The sequence below is a fragment of the Culex pipiens genome, chromosome 2 (genome assembly GCF_016801865.2).
Source record: "Culex pipiens pallens isolate TS chromosome 2, TS_CPP_V2, whole genome shotgun sequence".
In the NCBI taxonomy this organism is placed as follows: domain Eukaryota; kingdom Metazoa; phylum Arthropoda; class Insecta; order Diptera; family Culicidae; genus Culex; species Culex pipiens.
In genome coordinates this window covers 94,659,785-94,677,360 of record NC_068938.1, presented here as the reverse complement: position 1 = coordinate 94,677,360, position 17,576 = coordinate 94,659,785, and the positions used below count along the sequence as shown (strand labels likewise).

General features: G+C 39.5%; 1 protein-coding gene across 2 annotated transcripts in view; it reads right to left on the bottom strand.

Moving 5' to 3' along the window:
- Positions 1-17,576, bottom strand: part of LOC120415481 (TNF receptor-associated factor 4) — a 109,325-nt gene that overhangs the window by 5,401 nt on the left and 86,348 nt on the right. Inside the window, exon 1 of one of the 2 annotated variants that reach the window (XM_039577046.2) lies at positions 2,514-3,306. The exons of the other annotated variant lie outside the window; for it this stretch is intronic. Coding sequence (XP_039432980.1) covers positions 2,514-2,744 — 231 coding nt within the window. The 5' untranslated portion in view covers positions 2,745-3,306. Of the gene's footprint in view, positions 1-2,513; positions 3,307-17,576 lie in introns of those variants that run through there. 2 annotated transcript variants of the gene reach the window in all.

Here is a 17,576-nt window from a genome sequence, read left to right as displayed (position 1 = left end):
ATTCACTCAATTCGATCGCGAAAGCGCGCAAATTGAAGGCTTTATTAGCCGCGAACAAACGCAGGCTAATTGCTAAACGAATCAAGCAAGCGGCTGATTGAGCAATTTCGAAAACCAAGGCGCGCGCGATTGCTTCCTCTTCAAATGTCAAAGCGCTCAGCGTGGAAGATGTGTCAACCGCCTTCCGGATGACGCCCACCTCTCTGCGTGCAACCACCTTGCGCCTTGGCTGTCAGTTGTTGCGCGTGGCAACACAGAACCCTCGGTTGCCAACGGAGGTAGAACCGTTTTTTTGTTGCGCTCAACTGTGTGCAAAGACAAGCGAAAAAGTGCTGCCCGTCAGCAGGTACGGAACAAAACAGAGAACTGAAGAATTAGCATAACTTTTTTTTGTGGTGCGAACGCGCATCGAAATTGTTGTGAAATTGCAGGTGCCCCGTTCGCCGAAGGGTACGAATTACGGAAGCAACGGCAGCAATTTGCAAACAGTTGGATGACGAAACAACGCCGACCAAGTAGGCTATCCCTAAATTGTCAAAATGTTAACCTCAAAACTGAAGAGACGATCCGTCAGCGACCACGTTACTGATGCAACTGCAGCGTTTCCAAGTGTCAAAACCGATCGAAGGGAGGTTTGTTTACGCACGTCGGTTGACAAGAACCAGACTGCTGTGAAATTCCTTCCCAAGAAGACCCGTACGGGGTAAACATTAGCACCGAAGATCAAATACGTGTTCGGTGCATAGCTTCAGGTCTGCGACCGGCAGTTTTGAGAAGGAAGACGACGCAAACGGATGAGCAGCCAGCGACTTCATTAGAACAAATGTGAACGGAATTCGAAATGATTATAGAGAGGCAACGCGTCAGCATTTGCTGGACACGACCACACGACCACGACGGGTGTAAAAAGTGGAAATGGTGATGAAATATTTATGGCTTATTGTACGAAGACAGCAAAAAAAATCGAATGGTTTACGCGAAGCGGAAATTGTGTCTTGGGATGGCAAAAAGCAACTTCATCAAGTCGTCGATCGGAAGTACCGTCACTTCGCGGCTTTGCCGCGGGATTTGGATCAAGGTTCCATTTCCAATAGAGTGCTCCGGTGAAAACGATCGCTGCAAATCCCATGCATTTTCTCTTGTGTTTACGATTTTACGGGTTATTTCCTGCGGGCCCAATGAGTTACGCTTTGCAAAGCATCGTCGAAGACGTCCAACTCGAGTTTTCTCCGAACGTGTCTCGACAGGTTCGCGACTTGTCGTCGTTGTCGTTCTTCTTTGTGCTGGCACCTCTTTCGCTAGCTTGTTTCACATGCATGGGAACCACTTGCCCCATTGTGGCTTACTCTTGTCCCCCGTCACTCTTGTTTGCGAAAATATGCGCGACCCTAACCTCACTTTCCTGTGCGCCCTAGGCGCAGCCTAGTAGGCTGCGAGAGAACAATGGTGACCCGTTTTGACACTTGACTGTCAAACTGCGTGTGGCGCGCACCGGATTGCTGTGAAGCAGCCCAGCTTTACGGTTTATTTACACCGCGCATTCTTGGATGCTCGCCTCCTAGGAGCTGTCAAATTAGAATTCCATTAGGTTTCTGGTTACGCGGTCGGATTTAAGAGCTGCCCATCAATGAATCTCCGCTCCGGGCCGTTCCCAGAGGAGGGCGCAGAAGTACACACACAAAAAACCACTAAAAATAAACTTTTGCTTGTTTCATTCTTCGCGTTGATCGTTTCCTCTTCAGGTTTCTTTTTTATTTAATACGCGGCATTCTCTCATCGTTCGGCCGAGGCCGTGAGAGTACGCGCGAAGAAATGGTGTACTAAAAAAAAAAAACAGGCAGAACCGAACTCCACCGGAATCATTAAGTCATTCTTGAGGGGGGCCGGCTGGAGCCGACGAAGGCCTCCACGCAGGAGAAATTACTCCCAAGAATGCTGAAAATAAACAGCACTACGCGGGATGGGAAGCCGCCCGTACACGAGAAATTCAATAAAATTGAGTAAACATTTACACATAGCTTGGCGGTCGGCTCCGTCTGGTAGCGATTAGCGCTACTTTCTACGGCAATGTCAACCGACAATGTTATGCGAGCGATCCGAACGATATTGGAAACCTTCGAAAATTCCTCGGATATTGAACGCGTAAATGAACTCCATTCATTGCGCGATCGCACAGCTGGACAGTGTCGCGCACTTAAAATGGATCTTATCTCAATCAGCCACATTGTTCGGCCAGGTGATAACGGAATGTCACATTCCTGACCATTTTACGAATTGAGACATTGTTTGCTGAAGGTTTCCCAGCATAGACGCCCTTGATCCCCTCTTAAACTGATGTTGTTGTTGTTAATTAATTTATTTCCGGCAGCTTTCACCTCTCGGTCATTCGCTGCCCTCTTTCAAACTGGCTATACCAACTTCAAACACTTCACATAGACGCCCTTGTGTACATCCCGTGGTTGACAGGAACGAACTTATTATGAAATTTGATTTAAAATCCCCAAAAAACTTACAATTTGACTAATTTCCGTAATTGGAACGTTCGGTGGCGGCGACGGAGACGACATCGTCGACGAGTTGGACGACGAACACGTCGTCGTCGAGGTGGCCGGTTTGTTCCGCGGCGGAGCCGGTGGCGGCGTGATGGGCAGCACGTTCACGCTGCAATCCTTGGAGTTGCGGTTCGGTGAGATGCGCGCCGGAAAGCTGAGCGTCTTTGTCCACTGGGACAAGCTGCGAACCATGGTCAGTTTTTTGGGCGGTACGCCGTTCACTTCCAGTTTGGCTAGATGGCTTCAAACCGATGCTGCTATCATTAGTACCGCAGTTGGTAGCTTCAACACACTGCGTTCCTGTTTGAACAACCGGAAACGGAACTTCTTCTAGCGCTTCTTCTTATTGTGCACTGATTCTCTCACAAAACACACGGTTTAATCCATCACACACTCTGAGAACAGATCAATCAGATGTAGTGCTTCACCGACGACTTCCTCTGCAGCTGCGGTACCCGTTGAACCGTGAAACTTGGTACAAAACAGTTGACACTTGATATCCGATTTCCGATCAATCTTCCCAAACACACGGTAAAAAATCTGAAGATTCACACCACACACGAAGCGAGAACCCGATTACCCGAAGGGACACGAAACGATCGAATTACACAATTTCAACACTTGACAAAAAATAGAAAGAGATCTGTACTCTAAACAGAGCTCTCAAATTGCAAAGTTCTGGAGAAACGTCCTTGCTGGTGGACGAGTTGGAAGCAACTGATTCGTTCGTTGCGCCGAATGGAAGTGGTTCGACTGAACGAAGTAGGCTACACGGGTTCGATCCTCCGAACGTTCGCCCTCACCAATACAGAGGCAAAGTGGTAAAGTGGTTGTCTCGCTCGTGCGCACGTGGACTGTCGGGGAATGTTTATGTTTGTTCTCGCTCTGGCGTGTTGTGGTCGTGTGTCACTTGGGAAATTTGCGAAAGACCATCTCCTCGGACCGGTTTGCTGGGCATGTCGGCCACGATTGTTGTTGGACGGTGCATAGAATGCCGGAGTGGTCCGAGTGGGTGGGTGTAGGGCAGGGAAGGTATTTGCCGATGGGCCTCTAAAAAGCTTTTTTAATTTATTTCCTTCCAGAAGGAATTTACTATAATCATGTATGGAGCACTAGTAGATATTTTACTAATGAACAACTTTGTAGAACATTGTTTTGTTCTAAACTGAATGCTGTTGACATTAGAGCGTAAACAAAAATCCCCTTACCATCGCGAGTGAGGGACGCCGATGGTGGCATTTTTAAAAATTGTTTACGCTCTAGCATCAACAGCATTCACTTTGGAACAAAACAATGTTCTATAAAATTGTTCGTTTGAACAAAATCTACAATAGCTTCAAACATTATTATAGTGAATTCTGTAACTGGAAGGTAATAAATCAAACGAGGGCTTCGCGATGGTTTTTTGCCATTTGCCATCCCTGGTGTAGGGATTTCTTTGGGATACATTAAGCATTCGTTGTTTTGTTTGTAATGCTCATTTTGAACTAGTTCAGTTCATTCGATTTATTATTATCACCTTCTACTACGAACATCATTTTACTGTTCCTCAAGCATTTGAAACACAACTTAAAATGGAACCTGGATCCCAATGAATCTGACTGTCGTTGAAATCAGTGGGAGAACTTAAGGTAAGTACACTTAGCGAAACAAACTGACATCAGTTCAAATGCGACGTCATCCTCGGCCTGTGAAGATGTCGGTGAGCATCTCTAAGACTTCTATTTTTATAACAATCTGTTTTGCCTTGTGTTGAACGATCTGGAGGAGGAAGTGACAGATGAGGATAAGTAAGTAGTCCGAATGTGAACGTATATGGAACGAGCGGAGAGCGGATCTCTATTGGCCCGAACGGGACAACAGGAACCGGACCGTGGTCAGTGGGCAATCGGGAGGTAGGCTACCACAGCCATCGTGCTGCGATCGGAATCTGCTTGCCAACACGGATTCCAGCGGATTTTCAACCAAGAGTGTCACGCGATGTCCTGAAGAAGTGATTTTTTCAATTCTTTAGACGTAATAATGTCGTGTAAAATCTTCTGATGGTACTTAAAAATAAACAAACCCAACAAGCAAGGATTTTGCAACCAGACCATGTTGCTCGAAATTCAATTTGGTCGGAACTGCAACTTTAGCAATTTGGACTAGATGCAACCAATAATAGCAGACCAAATGGGCAAGTGAGTGAATTTCTTAAGGGCCATACCCTAACTGCAAGTGACTTTTATGAGTTTATCTGTAAAGTGAAGTCCGTTTTAGAATTGAGGAAATTGAATAGGAAATATTGAGATTTTGTAGTTTATCAAAAAAGTTCACATTCGAACAAATATCTAAAAAAGTCTTCAGCGATCAAATTTCGCTCGCTTTCCGGACACTCTCCACGCTCGGGACGTGTCCGGAGTATATCCGAAACCCCAGGCTGTGGGAGCAGACAGCTGTTTTCATGTTTTCCTTCATTCATCACACCCGCAGCACCACTACAACATACTCTCGGTATTGGTGCCATGCGCATGCTGCTTACTTCAGCAGAACCAACTCCAATGTTGCTCCAAACAACCTTCACGAAGGCAGGCAAGGCGCAACATTCGTATTCGTTACTTGCTTGCTTGTACTGGGACCATACATAAACACAACAATGCTGCAAACGAAAAATGTAGCAAAAGAAGCAACTGTGGGTTGGAAAAAGAGTGAAGGAAGCATGAAATGGGTGTCTTCTTTACGCTCTTCTTCATCCATATTCTACTCTAAATGATGGTGATGGTTCAGCTGCGAAACCCGCAAGGCCCTTCGTCGTCGTCATCTTCTCAAAGTGGCCACCTTTTTCCGATCTCCGATCGATCCTGTTCTTGCCTGTTTCGGTTTTGTTTGCTCGCGCTGGGACCCGGTCCGGACACGCAGCTTGAACGATCCGGAGATCTCCTCTTCCAGTCTCCTCATTTTTCTTAGGACGGAGCCATTCTGTTATCATATCAGACGACTCTCCTTCCTTTTATGACCGATTGTTGAGTGTTTGTCACTGCACTGCAGTCAAAGTGTCTTAAGAATGCACTGTTTTGTTGTCTTCTTGCCCTCTGGTTCCACACTTTGGACGAGCCGAGCCTAACGCTGACCCGACTGGTGTTGCGTTTGTTTCAACACCAGCACTAATTTGTTGCTCATTTCCGTTGGCTGCAATAAAAGAGCCATGCCAATGTTCGTTCCTTGTTTCTTTACGTTTTTTGCTGATATGAAACAATCTTCCTGTCGATGAGTCCCCGTCATCGTCACGCGGTGTGAACTGTTTAGTGATGCAATAAAATGGAAAGAGGAAAAGATACGTGTATGCAATTATGGACTTGGACGAGGAGGACGTCTATAAGTCCCTCAGGGGAAACTAATTGGAGATTGAGCGTTTGAGAATCATGCTGGTTGATGCAACGGCCGTTGAGTCTCACAAATATTTAACCGTAACTAAATGATTACCTTTACTGTCACTTTGAGCAATAGAGCTTATTAGATAATACTTGACCGATTCTTAGCTTATTGGAAAAAAAAAATTGTCGTCAATATCTTGGAAACTACTGATTGCCAAAAAACTGGACTGGTGTATAATGCATTTTAAAAAATCATAGAAATGTTAGCACAATGACAATGAATTAATGTTTATACTTTTTTATATATATTTTCCTCTTCCATCGACGTTGGTCAGAGTCGAGGAAAATAAACTTATGTAAATTTATGTTTATTCGAAAATTCATTGATTGCAAATTCTCAAATACATTGTAAAGCTAAGTATCTAAACTTAAGACACATATTTGTTTTGCCTTTTGACTTAGATCAGTGCATAATTGGCAAAGGGAGCGCGTGGTCGTAAAAAATATTCGGAGTGAAAAGTGATTTTTTTTTGTGTGTGCCTTTTGTTTCGCATTTTTGTCGTGAATTGTGCGCTGCGAGGAGAAAATTACCCTCCGAAAATGCAGCGTCATCAGTGCATAATTGGCAAAGGGAGCGCGTGGTCGTAAAAAATATTCGGAGAGAAAAGTGATTTTTTTTTGTGTGTGCCTTTTGTTTCGCATTTTTGTCGTGAATTGTGATATAGCTTTCGGTAAAAACGATCCGAATTCGTTAGATTTATCGCGTAACAAAATTATTTTGATTCATCAAGAACGTCGTGTGGTGCGCGAGTCTTTTTTGTGTTGAAAAGACCTTCCTATAGCTCCGTAGCTCGGACGGCTCGACGTCGGTTGTTTGTGTGTTAGGCCCTCTCCATAGCATCGTAGCTCGAGAGGCAACGAAAATCAATACCTTATCTAGCTAACAGAAAGAAGTTAGGAAGGCACTTGATGATTGAGTTCGTCGCGTCTATTCCGTAACAAATTCATGAACTAAATGATTATATAATTACAAATCAGACTACGCTATCATTGCAGCATTGCGTTTAACACCTCATTTTATACACCCAAAACTGGCAGCGCTAGTCCGAGAGAATGATGGTCTCGAGTCGAGAGAATAGTGATACCATTCACGGACGCAGAGAACACAGCTCGAGATGGGCGATAGAACTATTCTCTCGAGGTTCATTTGCAAAAAAGTTCATCCGTCAAACAAAAAACCGAAAGTGTCGACAACGGGAATCGAACCAGAGACCTTTGACAAACCAATCCAATGACTTAGCTGCCTCGGCCACCACAGCTTGGTGACCAAGGAGAAGTCAGAAATCGATGTATGACACTTGTTGGAGATTTATTGATTCAACTAACGAATGAACTCATTTGTTATGATGGTGTGAGTTGGTACCATTATTCTATCGATTTTGGCACTGAGCCCTCAATAAATTGTGAGAGAACGATTATCTCGACTCTGAATTTTGGGTGTAAATAAATATTATTTGGTTTTATCTTTCCACAGCCGGCTGTCTAAGATTAAACCATTTCATTTAAAATTTAACAACAGTTAAACGGGAAATGTCTCATCCGCAGCAACCGATTGTTTGCCTTGAGAATAAAATATAATACCTTTCAACAAACACTATGATTTTGTGTCGCATCATCATCTTCTATGATGAATCCTGACCAAAAACCCTATCCTAACCAATTTTCAGGTTCCTGGCGCTCGTGGGGTGTAAGCACAGAGTAAATCAGCTGCCCTAGTAGCAACCTGCGCTAACTAACATTCCCGTCCCTTAAAATCGAGATCTACAAACTGACATGGCGGGCGCCGTTGGTGGCCAATGACTGTTACCTATTCGCAACTGATCTTGTTCTGGAAATCATGGTGTTTTATCTTTTCAGCGCATTCATACATGCTGTTGATAAGGGAAATACCACTTGATAGTCGAAGCCTATGATCAGTAGTGCTGAAAGGATATTACGGTTCTGTTCAGCAACGGAGAAGGACAACCATGGGTGGTCTCTCATGCTCATGCTCATGCTCATTATTTCCAAAAAAAAATATGATCAATTAATTTTTCTCTAGTAATTCTGTGAGTCTTTTTTAACATTCAAAAATTTTAATCCATGTTTCGTTAAATATGTAAAATATATTTTTCCATGCGTTCAAGCATGGTATTTTTTTTTTGTTTTAAATTGTAATTTCAATCATGTTTTTTATATTTTTTTTATTTTTTCAATATCATGTATTTTCTTGTTTCTGAATCTGAAGTACTACTTCTGTGGGGTTTTCTATTCTTCAAAAATTGCAATTTTTCGTTCTTTGGATACATCAGAATATTTATATAAATCCACCAGATGATTTTTTTTCATGAGTCATGGCATCGGAAATCTAGAATACATCGGTTAAATTTTAAGGTACAAAGTTTCTTGCTTAGGCCTAAGTTTATCTTGTGCTATTTTGTGACTCGTCCTATCTTTTTACAGCACGATGACGAGGAAATGTGAAAAAAGGTTATTTTGCCTCAGATTTTTTGAGGAAAGATGGAGTATATATGAAACAATCTTTTCAATTTCCTAAATTCTTTTATTTGAGTCATTTCTACCAGTACGTGTCCGTACTACTAATCCATTTCACAAATAGTGCAATTCAAAATCATAAAATTCCCCCTACTTAACAACTGTTGTTGGCGGTTTCAAGATTCATATCACGCACAACTTCAATCACTTGGCGGGTTCGCTTATTATTTTTTCAAACCCCAAACCCAAGCCCATCTCCTGCACGATGACTAAGGTACCGAATTGACCATAAGCTGACGACGCCGACAGTGACGACCCTGATGAGTCAATATTTGCCATTCACACAGCTCTCACTTGCTTGGGCAGTTCATCTCCTCTGGCCAGCTCAAGTCTGCCACAAACTGCTGACCAAGCTGGTAGGGTTTCTGCTTATGTCATTCTTTGAACTCCGTTTTGTGAATGAACTTTTCTCGCGCGTTACTTGCTACTCCAACTCCACTGCAGAAGACCAATCAGTGTGACCTCTTGGCGACGCCAAGTCAATTCAAGTCCACACCCGAAGTAATTGAGATTGTAAAAGGGCTCGTCCCCAGCCATTATGACTTGTACAAAATCTCCGATCTTCTTGTTATTACCGTCTCATTTCCTGTTTTGATTCGCTTCCGCTGCGGTTTGTCGAAATGCCAAAGATGCTGGCCACCAACCAACGGCCGCTTCAAAGGCAAAGAGTGTGCAAATAATTCCCAGAAGGATCTTGGCGGCCCGTGAAAGTTTGCGGCCTCCACGGTCAGGACAGAGAAACCAGTTTGGGTTCTCACGAGTGTGGTGGATTGTGTGAAAAATTGGAGCGAAATATTTGTGGAAGGTTATTTGAATTTATAAGGTTGTGTGTTGGCCTTCCAGAATTACCTATTACAAAAAAAGCGAACAAGTTTTAAAGAAGATTTTTATTTTTCCCGCATTTAGTAAGTCATACTGATCTACTCCTGTTTATTTATAAATATTTTCTGTATTACGTTCAATTATAGACCTTCAAAATTTAAAAATTAATTATTGACTTAAAATTTTTGCCTTTAACAAAATCTTCCTCAAATAATATTTAAAGTTCTGACTGCAAAAAAAAGTTTATCTCGGTGTCATCATAAATAATATTTCCATACGAAAACTATAGTAAGGATTTGATTTAAACTATAAGCGTAGTGAAATAATGGTTTGGTGTCAAACAAAAACGGACAAAATATCATCTTTGAGATATTTATCTCCTTACCGTTAAAATCCAATTTCCACAAAACAATGTAAATCCCACTTTCGATCGGTTCCGCCTGGTTAAGTCTCCCCGTTCAAAGAGCGGGATAATTGAATCCCGTCACGACAGGAACTGCAGATCTGCAATTAGCGTCAAAACGACCACGACTCTACGAGTGGAGAAAATCCACATTCGAGAGGACCAAATACCACACCAGGACCAAGGACCAGACAGGAAGCGCCGAATCGTGTGCTGTTCCAAATTACACCCTCCTCTGCTGCAGCAATTTCTTGCACTTCTGTCAAAAAAGGGATTTAAGTTTGGACCGGAAAATAAATCTCCCGAAAAATAGGACATGTGCGAGCTCTTCACCCTCGTCGAATGAACCGAGTCGCCCGCTGATGGTTGAAATAGCTGTAATAACAAAGATTTTATTTCTTTTTATTTCCCTCTTTTTGTCAGAAAAGTGCACCCAAAATAGTGCGGTAAACAATAAACTCTCTGGCCGCGGCTGCTGCTCGAAAAACGCACCCAAAAAGGACCCGAAAAAAAACCTTAGGGTCAAAACGAGCGGAGAAAGCAAAATTCCATACAACACGAACCCCGAAAAGGACGATGACGAAAAAAAAGGATCAACACATGCGCCTCGGAACGGCATTTTTCCTTTTGTTGACACGACGGGTCTTTGTCCGCCCCTGGCCACACACCCCCTTTGCCTAGAGATCCTTAATAGGGAGACTGGTCGAAGTGAATTTGACGTACCCAAACAGACACGAGTTTGACGTATCCAATCGAGCATTTGCCTTTACGCCCAGCAAAACTTATCAGGGTTGCCAAGCTCAAAACATACGTTGCCAGATCGATTTAGCCAGCTTAGACCAGTCTCCCTATTTAGGGTCTCTAGTGTAAGGTTCCATTTAAAAGGAAAATAGAAAAATTAAATAGTTTGAAGTTTTACTCAATTCTGGGGAACGGAGAGGAAATACTGGAAATTTGAGCAAAAAAAAAAACAATTTTATTTAAAAATTAAAGTTTGTTTTTCTGTCTGTTTTGTCAATATTTCAAGAACAAAGATTTGGTTCTAAATAAGACTTTCGGCCCTGGTTAAGATCGAGAGGGTGGCGAAACAATATCTAAATTGTGCCATCCCTATTTCAAAAATTTTAAACCTAAATTCCCAATCTCGAGAAAAAAGAGGAATTTGTATGGAAATGTCTCTCCTGATATATTTTATAAATATAAACGTGATTGACACTTTCGTCACAATTTTTACTCACTTTTTGCCTTCTAATTTAATATAATCTAATAAAAAACCTTCACTTTTTGCCTTCCTCACTTTACTGAGGAAAGGCTATACAATCACTCGAAAAATGATCTTCTTAGTTAGACCGCCTACGCAGGAGCGAAATCTGAGCAAATGTCTGTGTGTCTGGTGGGATGTTGATTGAAAAATTGTCACTCGATTATCTCAGTACTGGCTGGACCGATTTTGTCCGTTTTGGGGTCCAATGAGTCCCATAAAGGTTAGTAAAGTACTTCAAAAGTTATGCAAAAAAAAATATTTTGACTGAAGTTCGAAATATTATAAAAAGGGTGTTGTTGTTATTAGTTCTTTATTTCCTGTACGAGTACTGACATTCGTTGCCCAATAAAAAGGGTGGTTTTTGTAAGAAAAACCTATCATTTCATACATTTTTAGAAAGGTATTTAAAATATCTATCTAACGAGTTAATACATTGAAAATATCACAACCCTATTAAAAGTTATTAGCACTTAAGTGTTATTTATACACTTTTTTGAGGCCGTTGAGTTTTTATGAAAACTTTGTCCGGAACTATCATGCGATCTTTCGTTGATATACCTATTGAAGATCTGACAACCCTATCTAAATAAATTAATTATACACTTTTTTGAAGCCGGATCTCAGATAGGTTAAATACACCATTTCCAATCAAACACCTATCTTCGTCATATGGAGGGTTTGATGCTCGATTAAAGCTCCAAAAATACTATTTAGGCTATAAACTTACCAGCAACAGCACCACCTCAAGTAAGCATGCAAATGTATGCTACTTACTGGCCAAAAAGATCAAATTTAATGCACTTTTGATCCTAATTTCTATTTTGCGAGACCATTTCTCATCATTTTGTTGGCACACACAGTGACACACGCGATCAAATTGTCACTTTCGCTTACTTTTTCACGGCGCTTTCGATACAAAACGGCCCCCAACTTTCGGCAACATGTTCTTTTGCACATTAGTTAGTCACTCACTTGATAAATAATCCCGAAACATGTAAATAATTAGCGAGCGCTATCAAAAAAACAAACGCGTAAAGTCTTTTGACGTTTGACTTTTGACTACCCATTCTAATCGAAGGCTGAAGAAAACCGAGCGAGAAGCGAAGGCAAATAAAGAACAAAGGGTGGCTACCAACAGCCAGTGAGTGAGTGAGCCAGTGATGCCAGAAAACTTTCGCTATAGATGCTACTTTTCGTGAGTGTTCGCTTAAAATTTCATCAATTTTGGAAGCACTAAGCAGACCCAAAAGAGCGCTGGAAGTGAAAAAAAAAATAAGCTGAAAGTATAACAATGGGCGTTGCCCAATGCATTCTCGTTTTATTAGAATACATTTTGGAAATATTTTTTTCATTTGCTTGTAAAAGTAATAGAAAAACTTTTAGGAAAAGTGAAAATAAACATAAATGTTCACAAAAAGTTGCTCTACTCGTTGGTGTACTTGGTTTTAGTAACTTTCAAGGAACACTCCAGATTAGGGGTGACCAAATTATGGCCCGCGGGCCAAACGTGGCCCGCGAGATGATATTTTGTGGCCCGCGGGCCCATTTTGAATGATCATTTAAAATGGCCCGTTGATCACTTGTAAAGTTATTTTCTACTTTTTCAAAGTTAAGGTTAATTTTTTAAACTTTTATATGCTAATATTTTTATTTTGCGTTAAAAAAAACTTATGATTTATTAATATTTTAATAATTAATAATTAAAACAATTTCACAGGTTTCAATGTGAGTGAAACTACTAAATATCCTCAAAACTTTCATCAAACATTTTTAGAAATATTAAAAAAAGTTCAAGTTTGACTTAGGTAGAATTTGTAATATTAGCCAAACTATAAGTTTTCTTTATTAATTTTCAAGTCATAATAACCGTTTTATGAACTGACCCTGAAACATACATTGCACTTTCTTCGGGATTTGAACTCATTACAGTTAGATAACGTATCTGATTGACTATATAATAGGATGTAACAAAAATGACTTTTTGGCGGGCATTCAAGGGTTTGTTTCGGTGGGCATACTAAGCCTAAATCCAAAATATGAGCTTGATTGGACGTAACAGGAGCTGGCGCTCCACCATTCAATTTTAAATGGGATTTAACCCGTAAAAAAAGATTTTTTCAAAAATGTCACTTTTTGAGGCATTTTGGCCACTGAAGCGTTTATTTTCAACATCATTGGCGTGTAGGCCAGATCCTTGCGCATCTTTTGGTATATATAACATTGAAATTTGGAGCACCCTGGAGCTCGGTACAGGCCTTCAAAGTTTGGCATTTTTTCGAAAAATCGGCCCCGGCAAAATCAAATGGCGTCTAGGGCGTCGCGAGGCGCGACGCATATCTTTTTTGCCGGGACCGATTTTTCGAAAAAATGCTAAACTTTGAAGGCCTGTACCGAGCTCCAGGGTGCTCCAAATTTCAATGTTATATATACCAAAAGATGCGCAAGGATCTGGCCTACACGCCAATGATGTTGAAAATAAAAGCTTCAGTGGCCAAAATGCCTCAAAAAGTGACATTTTTGAAAAAATCTTTTTTTACGGGTTAAATCCCATTTAAAATTGAATGGTGGAGCGCCAGCTCCTGTTACGTCCAATCAAGCTCATATTTTGGATTTAGGCTTAGTATGCCCACCGAAACAAACCCTTGAATGCCCGCCAAAAAGTCATTTTTGTTACACTCTACTATATAAGCATATTTTTTTTCATTGAAATGTTGAAATTCTGGCTCTCAACGATTTTTCATAAGCCACACTAAACTTATAGCTAAAATTACGATTTTAGATAAATTGTTCAACATGTTATGTCACCATTTTCGAAATATAAAAACAAAACTTTTTTTTTTTGAAAACTCAAGTACATTCAGCCAAAAACTTTTTTTCAAATACCTGAAACAATACCGATAGAAAACCGTTATTTTGTATTTTCTATTATTTTGAATAGACATTTTTTTAAAAACAAAAATTAATTCTTTTAAATTAAAATAACGTAATTTTTTTTATAACCTCTTATGTATATTTGGCCCGCAACCTCATTTGAGCTTCAAATTTGGCCCGGCCTCCAAAAACTTTGAGCACCCCTGCTGTAAGCCCATACATCCAATTGAAATGTGGTCAAAGGCAAACTTATGGGAAATTGGACGAGCTTTCTGGTAAAAATATTTTCGAGACTGAAAAATCAAGTCTGTCATATAGAAATTACGAAATTACCTTCTTTTTCAACATTTTTATTTTTAAACCCGATGTAACTTCACAAGGATTGGACATAGGACAATGGTCAATATGGAGACTTTAATATAAAATTGTCTAGAGAATCGACTCTCGTGTTCGGATTTCGAAAATTTTGATGTTTAGAGCACTTTTGAAAAAAAAAACAATTTCAGTAAATTATTTTTGTATTTTTTTAGGTGAGTTGCTCCATCCTGCATTTTTCATGAGTCTTTTTGTAACATCTTAGGCTATTTTCACAAAAATTTTGAATGAAAAAAAAATCGTGGGCTCACCCTCAAATTTGACTTTTAAACTTAAAAATTAAAAAATCTCATAAAAGTGGAGTGTTTTTTTCTTTCAGTGTATTTTTTTCGGAAAGCCCGTCAAATTTCCTACAAGTTTGTCTTTGACCACTTTTTGGTACGATGCAACGGCTTCGAGATACAGCAATATTTAAATTACGAAATACAAAAATATTTAAAACACTTACGCCCTTCTCAAATGTCACTATCGAGTGTAACTGGCTCCATATACACAAAAATGGCTTATATAAAGGTAGGATAACATGTCTACAATTTTTCATTGAGATCAGAGAGGGTCGAGAAAAAGTACTTAAAAAATTCCTGTTTTGGCCTGGAATTGCTCATTAATCACATTCAAAAGTTTCAATGTATTTTTTTTATCTTCCCTCTTTAATTATGACCCAAAGTAAAGTCCAAGACACTCTTCAATTTTCATTGAAGGAGAAATTTTAACTTTCTGCATTTTGAAACCACATAAAAAAGAAAAAAAATTCGAACTTTAAGGCCATCGACTTTTTTTTTGATTATCCGAAGGTTTGTATGGGACTTCGGATAAAATGCATTTATTCAATATTTTGTCACCGCCATATTGGCCACCATTTGGGTAAAACATTTTAAATCATTTTAGCGTATACTTTAGTTTAGGAAGCAACTTAAGCTTAACAATAAAAAATTAGACAACGAAACGAATTGATTTAACGCAATTTTAAGCAACTGGAAGGGTTTTATATAACGAGAAAATAAACATTTTTCAATACTTTAGGAAAAGAACAAAAAATGAAAAAAGAACGCAAAATAGTTGAAATATTAATCCGAAATATGGGAATAAATAAAATATTTAGAATCAATTGAATTAGAAAATTATCAAAAAAATTTGAAACATCCATTTGGAAACACCGTCCTCTCCCAAAAACCACCCTGCAACCAATTCGTTCAATTCGAGCTCACCACCAAAGGAAAAAGTGAAGAATTCCAGAAGCAGATGCTAGCTTCCATTCCACTGCACACCCTCTTCGCAATTGCATATGTGCAGCAAACCCAAAATTACAGAGCAAAAGTCAGGCAAAAGGGGGAAAAACACACACAAATTTAAAGCGAGGATAAATGACGTTTAGTCCACGCGGCTAGTGAAAGTGGCTTTGTTTGAAAATTGCGATCGTTTAAGGGACGCTCAAGTGCTGCTGCTGGCTGGTTGTTGAAGGGGTTAATTCGATGCCCGGAGGAAATTAGTTAAGGTACGCGCGTTTAGTCTTAAGTGGGTGCAGCACACATTGTATGGCATTAGATTTTGAAGATTACAGTCATCTCAAAAACCCCCCATCAAATGCCGCAGCACATGTGCCGTATGAAAAGTTGAATGACTTTGAAAACTTAGTCAGTGAGTGGTTAGACTTCATAAGTATGCCTTCAGTTGAGACAGAAAAAGGGAAACTGCCCCCCGTTTTGTGCCCGTCCGTATAAACTCTCCAACAAGCGTAAATATTAGTTAATATCTATTTGTTGCGTGTGTGCTCAAAGTTTGCCCGGCGTGGCGTTTGCGTAAGCTCAAAATTAAGTAAAAGTGAAAATCAATCTTCAAAAGTCGATGGCTGCATCCGATCCCAAGTAATTTGCCAAAAAGGCAAAACAATCAATGCGAAACGAAAACTAATCATCGGGGAAGCTTTTTTCTTTCTTTTTTTCTCTAAGTTTACTTAGTGAAGTGATGCTGCACTTTGGTGTCTGCTACGCCGTTGTTGCCCTATCAGCTGCCATCGGGCCTCTTCGGAGATCTTTTAACAATCTACTGGCCCATGTGTTGGGCTTTCATGCAGCTTAACTTTTCTTTCCTGAGGTCAAATTATGGAGTGAGTGTTTGGAAATGCTTAAAAAAAGAATGAATACTTTTTGAAACTATTTTGAAAATGTTTCATATTATTTTTTCAAACTTTTGATAGGAGCAATTTTAAGGCAATATTTGTTTTTGTAAAATTTACTATTTTTTAAATCATGGCTTTGGCTAACAAATTTTAATCACTTTGTGCTACAGATAATCTTCTGTAGGTAGACTTGTCCTTGTATTTTTTGATAAAAAAAAACTTGTTGGTGTATTTCTTAAGTTAACATTTTAAAATGTCCAAAATGAGTGTTAAAGCCCATTTCAAAAGAATACTCTCAAATCTAAAAATTCGAAAAGAGCAAAAAAAAAATTACGACATGCATAAAAACCTAATAACTTGTAAAATTACCCTGACATTTTTTTTCTCAATATTTTAACTTTAGCCCTCGAACGCCACCAGAATGATGAGTATTTTTTTTAATCTATCGGTTTAGCTGTTTTACTATTATTCGAAATTTTCTTTAAACTAAATGTTAATGTGAGTAAATAGAAAAAATAAAACCATCCTTTCAATAACCATGTTTCGCTTTATTTTTGAAAAGTCATAACGTTTGGGACCATCCATAAACAACGTGGACACTTTTTTGAATTTATGAGACTTAAAACAAGTAAAGTCATTTTCGATTGCTGTTGGGTTTTACATTTAGATATTGCGCAATTCCCACTAACTCGGACTTCGCACTAAATTATTGCTACTGATCGCACTATTGCGACTTGTCAGACTGGCTTGAGAAGTTTTGAATTTCTTCAAAAATGATCAAAGCGAGCCGAGGTTTATCACTTGTTTTCCAGCTGTCACTCGCAGTTTTGAAGTGCGAAAGTCCAGTTTGGTGGAAACTGCGACTGGAAATGGAAATAAACAACGAGCGGTTGCCTAGTTTTGTGAATTTTTGTTGTCAAAAGTGCGAGAGAAAACTGCGGGCAAAATCCAAGTTACAGTGAAAGGATCAATATTGATTTTTGAAATTTTATCTGCTAATATTCTTGTTTTTTTTTTTTTCAAAAAACATTTTCTCAAATTATATCTTCGCTTTATGATATTGCAAGTTTTGTCCTAAACTCAAGCGCAAAAAAATTATTTGTAATAAATTAAAACATTAAATTAATATTGTGTATTCTGGGAAATTAACTTTTAATGATTTCAAGTCAAATAAAACAATCCTAATCATGCAAAACCTATAATTTTTCCGACGACACCAAAT